A 12,732-nucleotide genomic window follows, 5' to 3' on the forward strand; every position below is an offset into this window, starting at 1 on the left:
TCATAAAGTGATATGTTATTTATAATGCTTACGTACTGTTCGTAGGTCTGTTCGTGACACCCACATAAGCCGTTTTTGACAGCCGAAGCCTTCTAATGTAATATACAAATGTTAAATATTATTTGTCATCGTCCTGCTTACTGCATTTAAATATTCAGTTAGAATGTAGGCATAACGACAGCCGTTATGGAAATTTCATGTGGCCATATGAACACTGCCCCTAAGTAAAGCTTAACCAAAACATGTTTATTTCTCTTTCATAGACTGTAAAAAACAGAACAATTCATTGTAAGTGAAGGCAAAAAAACACAGCATGATCCTTGTTTCTTTGACTGCGCGGCACGAGGTCGAGGCCCGCGGGAGTCGTTGCGATGCTAAGCACAAAAACAGGACGGCAAGAGAAAGAATGAGGTGCAGTGGGTGTGCTAGAGCAGTGAGTTGAGCTTGTCTATCTGCATCAGCTGCAGAGCGATACAAGGCCTCCTAGAGGTAAAGAAGCCACACCACACACACATACACAGGCTGGAGATTAAGCAGGGGCAACTAGGAAAACACCTGCCTCTCTCAACACTCCCAGAACTCAGCACTTCCAAAATGGCTGACCGCACAACCCACCATACCGAGCGTCACTTTAGGTTAAGCGATGTTCCTCGTTTCCTTTCTCTTCTCTTTCGTGTATATACACCTCCAGTGAGTCAACCAGACTAAACACTCGTTTAAGCGCAGACGAAGCTGGCGGAAACCGCCAGAACAAATGCGGCCCAGTTGGCTGTGAGGCATCCCATAATAAGCTCATGCTCGGATTGAAGGGCCTCATTTAAATCAGCATCACGGAGCCATCACTACAGAGAGGCGAGGGCTTCACGCTCTTTCAACAGTCAGAGCTGTCAGACATCTCCTCTAGCTGTAGTGTATTATCTCAGGCAGACAGAGGGAAAATGCTAACATGAAAGAGGTGCTTGGAAACAAAATAGTCCACTGGCACAGGCAGACAGAGAGACAAACAGAGACTACATACAAATGACTGTTGTTATTATTAGTACTAGTCTTAGTAGTAGTAGTAGTAGTTTCAAAGTATTGTTGCCGTTTAAAAAAGGAATTAATCCACCTGCATGACAGAGAGACAGTCAGTTACTACATTATAATCATCATCATCATAATGTTGATATTATTATTATTGTTGTTGGCAAAGAAGACAGTCCAAATGCATGACAGAGGGACAGAAATACAGACGGACATAAACAGGAATGCAGAAAGACAAACAGAAATACAAAGAGAAAGAGAGAAATGCAGATAGACAGACGTACAGAAATGCAGACGGACCGAAATACACAGAGAGACAGAAATACAGACAGAGAGAAATAAACACAAACAGATAGACAGAAATACAGAGAGACAAAGATAGACAGACAGAAAGACAAATACAGATAGACAGACAGACAGAAATACAAAGAGACAAAAATACAGAGACAGACAGAGAGACAAATAGAGACAGACAGACAATTTGTCGCTGTACCGTTATTGTTGATTTCTTTCTTTCTTTATTTGGTTATTAACACACCAATCCCCATTTCTAAATTATTGTCGGGGGGTGGGGGTGTGGGGGTTTAAAGAGAAGACATGGAAAGAAACGAGAAACGGAAGGAAGGAAAGAAAGACATACAGGAGTAGAAAAGAAAGAAAAAAGCTAATTATATATACATGTGAGCAAAAATATATGCAAGTGGCTATAAAAAAAGTAATAAATAAGTAAGTAAATAAATAAATAAATAACAAATACAGAATGTACATCATGCATTGCAGCGCACTATAATGTCGTAATGTGGCAATAGATCATATCGAAGACGGGAACAAGATCATTAAATCGTCTGCACATGGATCATATGTCTGAGAGCAATCCTTCACCTTATAATAAATTCAACTGTCTACAATGCATCTAAAGACATATTTCATGCATACTAACATGTGGCAATTTCAATCTCTATCTGCCTGGAAAAAAAAATAAATAAAAAACCAAACACCTCTGACATCACACATCATGTTAAAAAAAAAAAAAGAGTAAAGAGTTAGCCGTCCCTTGACGCCCGAGGGCTGTGGAGATGAACGGCTCCGGCTAATCTCTTTCTGACGCAAACACATTATAAAGCGTGCGCAAGGACGAGTTAAGAGTCTGTGGTTTTGAACTCCACCTTTGCGTCATTTGCATTCTTACGCGACCGCCCACGCACAAACACGCACGATGTGTGATGTCAGAATTATTGGCACCCTTGGTGATGCTAAGGGTTTGGAAATGATTCAATTTTGCATCTGTTTTATCATCGTATCTACTCAAGCCTTTTTTTTGGAAAGATGTGGAAAATGATATTAGTAGAAAATGAGGTGGTGTGGTAGAAACTGGTGTATTTGAGGTGTTTTTATTTTGAGAGAGAGATCATTTGGAATGTGATGAACAAAGTAATGAACAATATATTAAAGAGCTATTTGTTGTATTAGGAAAGTTCCATATACACAAAAAAAGTAGGACCTTGTAAACCAAATCTGTCCCATTTTATGAATGATTCCAAGTTATACAGTACTCCTTGGGAAAAAAGTAAAAAAAAAAAAACAAACAAACAAAGCTCAAAAAACATGTAATATTTTAAAAGAATTACATTTATTTATTTATTTATTTATTTATTTATTTATTTATTTATTCATTCATTCATTCATTCATTCATTCATTCATTCCTTCCTTCCTTCCTTCCTTCCTTCCTTCCTTCTCTGGTAATCTATGTGACTGATACCTCTTGTTCATGTGGCATTGAACAAAATGTGTATTTTGTGTTTGATGTCGTTATGCAAAAAAAAAAAAAAAAGCTATGGGTTTGGGAAAAAAAAAAAAAGTTCTGATGATGAGACGTCTTTATGGTCAATTAACTCTGCTATAAAGTAAATACATCCAAAAGAGAAATTCCTGGGTTTTATTTCACTTGAGTATTTAGAATCTCTCACTCGCCAATCATCCTTGACTTCCTGTGTACCTTCCTGGCTTATTAATAATATAAAGCACGTATTTACACAGAGGTGTAAATATGAACACAGAACCCGCTGATTACATTCCCTTTAATCAACATGGGGTTACAGAATACACACATAAACAGCTACAAACCTGCAACTCCCCCACTGTTAGGACAATAATTATGAATCATTAGGATTTCAGCTCACGAGGCAAAATATATATACATATATATCTCCAAGGATCACAAACACCCTAATTTCCTGCGATCATTAAAGTCTTTCCAAAATGTTCCAGAAAATCCATGTGTTGGTGGATAAGCGAATAGCAAACAATCCACTCGCAGTAACTCAACATCAGGCGCCAATTAAGGAAAGGGGCGTGGCTAAAAAGAACAGAGGAAGTGTGTTGGTCGGATTAGTGAAATAAATCTTTATTATTATTATTCTTTATAATTCTTTATTTTAGATCACAAATATTCAGTATATTAATGCATTTGAAAATGTAATAGAAGATAGATCATTTAAAAAAAAATCAAAACTAAATAAATGCAATAAAGAAAAAAATCAACTCGTGTAAAATAACTTAAAAAAGCTATATATATATATATATATGATGCTAAACCCTATAAAAAATGTGTTTATCTGCTTTATATGTTTGATGGATTTATATTTAGCAGAAATTACAATTTCTTTTCTTCACTTTTTCTTGCTCATTCCCCGACCAAACAATGTAAATCTCCGAGACAACGTGTGAGCCGACAATCATCTAAAAACGCGAATATTAACAATTAATTAATGACCTCAAACTCTGTCTGGTCCTGCTAAAGAGTCTGGAGACTTTATTAGTATAAATTAAGCACCAGGAGATTTCTAATGAAAATCTGTCCGCCTCTGCCAAAGAGTTACAAAAACAGACGTTCGAATGAAGCAGATAACAAGATAATGTTCTACCGTGAGCTGAAATAACCCACAAACCTGAAGAGGTGTGGTCAAGTGTCGACAAGACAAGACAAGACAAGGAGACTAACAAACAGATGTGTGACATAGTTTCGATTTGATAATGAAAGGTTCGATGTAGCTCATATGTTCAGGGTGACATTAAAGTAATTATCCACAAAGGCTTAAAAAAAAAAAAAAAAATATATATATATATATATATATATATATATATATATATATATATATATATATATATATGGCACATTTATTATCCGTATTAGATCACTAACAATCCGAAAAATATTTATATAATCATTTATTTATTTAGCCTAAATGTCTGGAAACCTGAGGGAAAGATTAAAACTGTGGAAACTTCCACTTAGGTTAACTTGGTTTGAAACGTTATCACTTTATGATTTATTACATTTATCATGATGTAATTATGTGTTTTTATGCGACGCGTTGTTCTATTAATAAGCTGGCGTTCTGCAAAACGTTCCTGGAGTGACATTTGATCATGACCCCTTGTAGTAAAGTTTCAGCAGGTTTTTTTTTCTAAGTTAAATAAATTAAGCGAAACAAAAACAACAGTGAAGGTGATAGCAAGCACAAGCATGAAGACTTTTTTTTTTGTTTTTTTGAAATCGGTCAATAAAAGGCTTCGCCTGCTCTTATGTACACTTCAACCAAAGCTTTGAACAACTTGAAAGCATTTGTGTGGTGGTTTTCTGCCTTGGGTTGTCTGTCTGACTTCTAGAGAGAGAGAGAGAGAGAGAGAGAGAGAGAGAGAGAGAGAGAGAGAGAGAGAGAGAGAGAGAGAGACAGAGAGAGAGAGAGAGAGAGAGAGAGAGAGAGAGAGAGAGAGAGAGAGAGAGAGAGAGAGAGAGAGAGAGAGAGAGAGAGAGAGAGAGAGATTGTGACACTCGAGTTCAGGTTGCATTGTGATTGATGAACAGAAACTTCCAGGCTTCATGGCAGAGGAGTGTATCTATCTATTCCCAAAGGATTGAGCATGTCCCTCAGCACCTAAAGAAGTGTGTGTGTGTGTGTGAGTGAGAGAGAGAGAGAGAGAGAGAGAGAGAGAGAAAGAAAGAGATGAGAAGTTTTAGCGGCAATAGACTTTTGTCCAGCAAGAGTGTGTGGAGTGTGTAGCTGGCTCGTACCCGCTGAGGTGTAATTTTCTGTCATTTTGACACTGTGTTTGCTTTGAAGATATTTCGCCTATTTTCTTTCCATGCCTGCTGAGTGCACTGTGTGTGTGTGTGTCTGTGTGTGTGTGTGTGTGTGTGAGAGAGAGAGAGAGAGAGAGAGAAAGAGAGAAAGAAGTTTTGTCAGAAGCTTTGAGGTAATAAAGGGGGCGCAGCGGTCTTTTTGTCACTGTAAGCCTCCTTTAAAGGATTTGTGTTTGCGCTGTCCAGTAGTGTTGTCGCTCTGTGTGTGTGTGTGTGTGTGTGCATGTGTGTGTGTGAGTGTATGTGTGTAGACAGAAAGGGAATGTGTATGTCCTGTGCTTGAGATGCAAGCTTTCTCAGTTGTCGTAGCCACACACAAGGATCCCTTATCTCCAGGCCCCAGGCAAGCAACCCGTAGGGAGCGTGTGCGTGTGTGTGTGTGTGTGTGTGTGTGTGTGTGTGTGTGTGTGTGTGTGTGTGTGTGTGTGTGTGTGTGTGTATATACGAGTGTGTGTGTGAGGGCCCATACTCTGGGAGGATTTTCTGGACTGCCGGCAGTATGTCAGTGTCACAGTAATTAGTGTAATGTGCTCCAATTATCTCTCGCTCAAGTCTGTATTTTCGGCATTCACCTTTCACACCGCACAGATGCACGGAGAACAGCTGGATTAAGGATCGGAATACAAAAAAAAAAAAAACAGAGCTTAGATCCATCAGATACTCGACGGCATGGTACTCATTACGACGGTTTGTTTTGGCTGTCAGTAAAACGAGAGGAAACTTTTTACTCAATTACTTAATCATCGATATTGGGGAGAATAACGGCAAAAAACTGCTTTCCTTCAATCCCATTTTCAAAAAAAAAAAAAAAAGAAATATATGATATCAACAACACCAAGTGAATTATAATTTATCACTGTGTAATTATTTTGCCCAAATTTCATGAAAATTCAAATCTGTTTTTTTTCTAGAGATTTGGGCCGAGATTTGGGCCGAGATTTGGGCCGAGATTTGGGGGGCAGTGGTGGCTCAACTGGTTAAGGCTCTGGGTTGTTGATCAGAGGATCGGGGTTCAAGGCCCAGCAAAGCCAAGCTGTCACTGCTGGGCCCTTGAGCAAGGCCCTCAACCCTCCCTGCTCCAGGGGTGCTGTATCATAGCTGCCCTCTGCACTCTGACCCCAACCTCCTCAGTTGGGGTATGTGAAGAATAGAATTCCACTGTGCTGTAATGTATATGTGGCGATAATTAAGGCTTCTATCCTTCTAGATTATAAATGGACTATTATTAAACAGTTAATTAAAAATGAATTAATTTTTTTTAACGTTTGCTGGGTCTTTTTTTTTTGTACACAGTGACGGGTTCTGCTCGGAATTTCAGTCCGATTATAGCGCTTTTTTGAACTGATTCTATATGTGTGTTAATTGGTTCTAGTTTAAAAGAAGAATTCTGTGCTTGGAATTTCCCCAAATTCAAACTCTATTTGTTTTATAAATTTTTTATATTGGAAATTGGCTTGATACATACTAATAACAACACAGTAATCAAAGAGAACCTAGTGAACAAGCACACACACACACACACACACACACACACACACACACACACACACACACACACACACACACACACACACACACACACTCGCGCACACACACACATCACCTGACCTTGTCTTCTTTGCTAAAAGGACAGCACACACTGAGAGACTGAGACACCGAGCCTATCCAGCGCAGCCAGCAGCGTATCATTTCATTCATTCACAGCATAAAGGAAACCGAGGTATAAGAGCTCAACTGCTGGCATTTGTAAAGCAATGAAACTCACTGCTTGTGCATGTGTGTGTGTGTGTGTGTGTGTGTGTGTGTGTGTGTGTATGTGTGTGGTTACAATGCCAGGTTGACTGCGCTGAGAGCTGTGAATGTTCTCGATAGCCACCTGCCACTGTCTAAGCCAGAACCAAGGGTGCGAAAAAAGAAAAAAAAGAAACATCTGTGCATTGTCTAAAATGGTTCATTTTCAAAATGACAGTTTCCCCAAATGGCACTTAATAAAGTAGCCCAGACTGCAGGCCTCTTGTGTTAGCAAAACATGGCATGAGGAGGCGGTGCCAGCTTTGTGTCTCCAGTGTCCATAAGAAGAAAAATTGATTCTAACAATGATGTATAACCGAGCGTGACTGTCCAGTGGCCAAGAGCTGGACTCAACGCACAAAAAATCTGGACAGAAGAATAACCTGGAAGGTGCTGAGATTTAGTCTGGAAGTAGGTGGAGCCTAAACGATTGAGACGTCATCTAGGATTTAATCTATTTATTTATACCTGAAATAAAATTTCCCCAAACATAAACAAATTAGTCGCCTAATCTGGATCAACGAATGAATGCAATATACGTCACCGACACTTAGACTCCTTAGTTTAGTCCCGAGAGCTTCAAATCTGTCCCAAACTAAAATAAATACATGTAATTTTTAAAAAAAATTAACTATAACATCGCTTCGTTTATATAGAATCGGTACCGATTGTATATTTGCACATACCACTAGGGGGCAGTGTCACGGAATGGAAAGAAAATTAAGATACATAATGCATCGGTTCAGCAGAAACATAAGGCTTCGTTTCTTAGATTGTTAAAGCCACGTGCAAGAGAAGTTTAATACAGTAGATATCTTAGTAGCTCTTCTATCACTGATAGTCTTCGGTGAGGGATTTCTGTCGCAGCTTAAAAAAAAATGGAGTTAAATTAGATCTGAAAGCTCTGGGCCTCCGTTTCAAACTAGAAACACAAAAAAACACAGAAACGAACCGATCGTTTCCTGCCAAGAACCTCAATAACTCAACACTGGATGTCATGTATCAGGATAAATAACCATTATTTAATCAGAGTGAAATTAAAATTTGAACATCAAATGTGATAAGATTATATAAAATAGTAATAATCATACACACTGCGTATGAGAGGAGGCGTAAATAAACACCTCAGTGGGTGTCTCCTTACATAACCTTTTTGTATTTTAAAGAATCACAGCAGGTCTTTCGAACTATCAAAGCTTCAGACACACAAATACACACCCAAGCTCCCAGACCTGACTCGGTATATGATTACAGAGAATCTCACGTTTAGTGCCGAGTGACCAACACAACATGCTTTTTTTTTCGTTGCAATTAATTAATTAGGTCTTCTGAAGCAAATCAAACTAGAAAAACACAAAACAAAACAAAAAAATCCCGTATTCATTTGAACTAAGTGCAGTGTGTCAGATGAATCCACAAGGTCAGAAAGTTAGGCTTGTGGTCGCATTATTAACCGCACTAAGAAAGCAAGAAATCCTTTTTTAAAAAAAAACACTAAAACAAGGCAATTGACTTTGACGAATTCGACGACAAGCTCAATCTGGCTTAATGATATACTCCTTGCCTTTCATGAGCTGTTAAGCGGACCGTAATCTTAGGTCGATTCCAGTCTTGCAGTATCAGCACCTTGGATGTTTCCTTCCTTCGTAAAAAGTATCCATCGGTTTAAGTCCTAGCGTAGCCGTCAGGCGTTCTTAAAGACGTGTAGCGAATGAAGAGTGGCTACAAGTGGCTGAAAATGGCCAGCGGGCCAAGAATAACGAAGAGTGCTCTTCTTTGAATAAGGAAAATGTCAAGCTGCATTTAAAAGTTGAAGATTAGCGCCTTCCTAAATGCTACGGGCCACTTTTTCCTAACGGCGTCACCTTTATGTTTAGTGAAGCGAGGACACAAATGCAGAGGTTGGCTGGACCGGAATAATAAACCCAAGAGTTACAAAAAGGAAAAGACTAGGGTGAAAGAGCTGGCTGTTTTATTTAATTCCTCTGGTGAATGCACGTGTGTGTGTGTGTGTGTGTGTGTGTGTGTGTGTGTGTGTGTGTGTGTGTGTGTGTGTGTGTGTGTGTGCCCAAGGCCTCAGTAATGGATAGCTGGTCTTCCTATTGTCCAGCGCTAAATGGTTTTTCTGTCAGCTCGCTCTTACATAAATGACCCCAACCAGAGGGTGAGGGTTAAAATCACTTTTACAGGTGGAACGCTTGAAGTGGAGGAAAGAAGCAGACAGAGGAAATAAAGTGGAAGAAAACTGGGTGGCCTCGGATAACGATCTGAAAGGAGGCCGATGGAAACCGGGACGCGTGCACCATTGATCCAGGGGAGTGTGACAGACTGAAGCATCAGCACAAATGGAGATAATCAGTGGTGAAAGAGAAGGTGTGGTCAATAGAAATGATGCGTTCCAGACAACATGAAATGCCAAGGACAAAGTAACTTTGCTATAATATGAGGTTACCTAATGCTCCCATGCGATTAGGTTCAAATATATACGGAATACAACATCCCTATAATCAGGTTCAGTACACTTAAAGAGATACAGCGTGACTGGGCGTGCCGTTCTGGAAAATAATCAATGGCGCTTTGGCTTGATGCGACCCTACATCTCTGTACGAAGTGTACGACTTCCTGTCAGAGCATGAAATGTACTATCTAATACGAACCCTCACCGCGACATTTAAAAACAAAGGTCCTGGTCCTTATTGGGTGACCAAATTATGATACTCGGGATGGCGCTGGTATTAAAAAAAAAACACTGAGGGAAATGATAAACATAGACTAGTGCTGTCATCAGATTTCCATGGTAACCCAGAATTTCAGACAAAGGCACCACATCAAGAATATATTCACTAGTGCAAAAATAAAAAGCCGAAGAGAAAGAAAACATTCACATACAAACGCAGACCCATCACACACACATCATCCTGTCTCAGTGTCTAAGGGTGTTACATACACCTCCATTTATTATCGCATTACGACCCATGTATTAACGACAGAAACACGCCTGCACCTGAAGCTACACATACGATCATAAAGAAATCTTCAGGCCTCTTTAGAAAGCTGTAAGTGAAACCGAATACCAGGCAGACATCAATGTCGGAGATTTTGTCCTAGCAAAGCAAGTAAAGGCAGAATGTTCACACAGAGAGCTCAGACTGAAAGCTGTATAACTCCACCATTATTATGGCAGATGAAAAGATTTAATGTCTTCAAACAAGCCACAACTGGAGGTAGTAAACAAATGTAAAAGGACTGGTGTGGTCACTGAGCTGAATTCATATTTAAATTTGTATCTTTAATAGGCTTTTTTATTGGGTGTCCCTCAAGTGTTTGCTTCCAGCAGAGTGTAATTTCAGGGTGGAGTTCTTGATTTTTTCTTCATCTTTTTTTTTCCCCCTGATGGGAGCTTTTATTGCTTCTTGGCCACTCCACAGAGAATTAATGTCACCGAGTCAGACCTGAGGCACAAGAAGACTCCGATATGAGCACATAAAATGTGAGGTCAGAGAGATTTACCGTCCACAGTTTGATGAGCAAACTGAGAGCTTTGCTTTGGACCATGACACCAATCTAGGGATTCAAATATGTTGTATTGCTCTAACCGATAAATGAAGCTGACGGCAAGGAAACGAGTAAAGTAAGCTCTGCGGTCCTGCTATGACTGATCAATAAAAATTTACTTCAAGAAGTTCACCTTTTGCACTTCATGAAACATTCACAGCCTGCTCATAAGCAGCCGTGAGTGCGACCGCTGGACACATTTCTCTGACATTTCTTCGCGACGTTACATGCGACTATAAAAGGATAAAAATGAACGACATACCTATAGAATATAATGAAATGAAATACTCTGTGACGTTATTGAAAAATAATCCAAGAAAAATACCGGTGCACTGCTGTGACCCTATCATTATTGGTGCTGTATGGGATTTAAAGACCTAGCAAGAGACAAACAGAAAAAAGTGTCACGTGTCACAAGAGTACGGAATGCTGACCCTCTAGCTTCTGTGCACAAATCTGCCATGCTCGCACATTAATCCATGCACACTTTGTCAGATAAAACTAATGAATTACCCCTGCTAGCATAAATCAGTGTACTGCCTTTTCATGTTAGGCTTAATGAGTTATCGAAGCTTAATTAATTCAGCGCAAATTCCTAAAATGAACTCTGTGAGCCTCCATTAAAATTCAGTGTGTTAAGTGGACTGTGTACAGAGCATTCTGACAAAATGCCTAGGAAAACAGATATGTTCCTTCCCTTCTCCCTTAACAAAGTTTTAAAATAAAAACAACACACATTTCATGTAGCTTAACTGATCATTTCCCATCACAACCCTTCCCATTACCGTGATGATGAAAAACGATTGTAGAATATTGAAGTTATTCTGGCGTTCAGTTGACTAATTGAAGCCCTAATATATATCCATTGTTTATACATTACCACACAAGTATATCCTTCTCCCTGGCAACCTAACAGAGTGCCATTAAGATCCTCTTTAATGGATGCACCTAACTGTTTATGTAAAACCCACTGTAGCCTTGAAAAGAGTCTGAATTGCGTTGTGTATTTATAGTCCTTCATAGTCACCAAGCCAGAAGGTATCGGCAAGTTAGAACTCAATAGGAACTGAGGTTGTTGTGTTGTATCTTTACTATCAAACACTGTCATCTATCTCAAGATGTTCAGAACTAAGTAGTTTGGCCCAATGGTAAAGAAAGTTAAAGGCACTTACTTGAGAGTGAACTGTTCCACTGTTGAGTTCGGAACCAAATACAGGTAGATGTTGAGAGTCTCGCCAGGCTTTAACGGTTTGTCAGGTAGCCTCAAGAAGAGGTTCTTGTCCAGCTGCTTGTCCACTACCAGTTGCTCCTGACTGGGCTGGTACAAGCTGATGCTCCCTATCCGAAGTAGTGGCTGCTGGGGTGTACTCTCCCCCCTGGAACCTCCTCCTCGTCGTGGGTAACTATCGCTGCACTCCCCTTTGCTGTCTGGATCATGGAGGGTGTAATACAGCTCTGCCTGGAGGGTTTCCCCAGTCATCTCCAGAACATCTGCCACTGAGGACTTCCTGCGGCCCAAAGGTGCCACATTGACATTGAACCACGTAGAAGGAAGTTCCAGCTGTGCCAAGCATTGTGCCAAGTTACCCTGGAGCCTGCAAGAAGTCTTGATCTCCCGAACATCCCGGAAGGCATGTAACCTCACACAGGGCAGCTTGTCCTGGACCTTGAAGTCATCCCAGTCCCGGCCTGCAATGTAAAACAGCACCTGGACCACTGGGTTAGTTGCAAATACCTTAGACTGTACAATAAAGGCTCGCACCTTCCAATTGACTGTCAGTCTACCCGGGATGTCCAGGAAACTTGAAGGCTGTAAAAGATCTTTGGAAAGAGTCTGGCCCTGGGTGAAAGGACCCAAAGAGATGTTGACTGAGGGTAACTCCCTGGTCTGGAAGACCACAAAGCTCTCTGAACGATGCAAGGGGTGGCCACCAGGGACATTTCGGCCCTGACTTCGGCTCTCTTCGAGAAAGAAGGCCAGTTGGGTGTTGGAGAGCTTGAAGCTGGCAGGAAGGTAGAGTTCTGGGGGGCTGGAGGTGGCAGTAGCAGCAGGGGCATTGAGCAGGGCATCATAGTTGGTGGGGGAAACTTTACCTGCAACTGAAGAGACAACAGATGTAAGATAGCTGTAGCTTTGAACAGGAATCACAATAAATGAGGAGTCAATAAATAGTCAGGAACAAAGTTAACAGGCACTCTCAAATATAAACTTTAAGCA

At 40.2% G+C, this 12,732-nt stretch overlaps 1 protein-coding gene across 3 annotated transcripts in view; it reads right to left on the reverse strand.

Annotated features, from left to right (window-relative positions):
* The window catches only part of tmem132e (transmembrane protein 132E), a 221,593-nt gene that overhangs the window by 56,832 nt on the left and 152,029 nt on the right, over positions 1 to 12,732 (reverse strand). For all 3 annotated transcript variants that reach the window (XM_027178640.2, XM_027178641.2, XM_027178637.2), the window contains exon 2: positions 11,687 to 12,614. In XM_027178640.2, the coding sequence (XP_027034441.1) occupies positions 11,687 to 12,614 (928 nt within the window). The remainder of the gene's footprint in view (positions 1 to 11,686; positions 12,615 to 12,732) is intronic.

Source organism: Tachysurus fulvidraco, chromosome 26 (assembly GCF_022655615.1).
Source record: "Tachysurus fulvidraco isolate hzauxx_2018 chromosome 26, HZAU_PFXX_2.0, whole genome shotgun sequence".
In the NCBI taxonomy this organism is placed as follows: domain Eukaryota; kingdom Metazoa; phylum Chordata; class Actinopteri; order Siluriformes; family Bagridae; genus Tachysurus; species Tachysurus fulvidraco.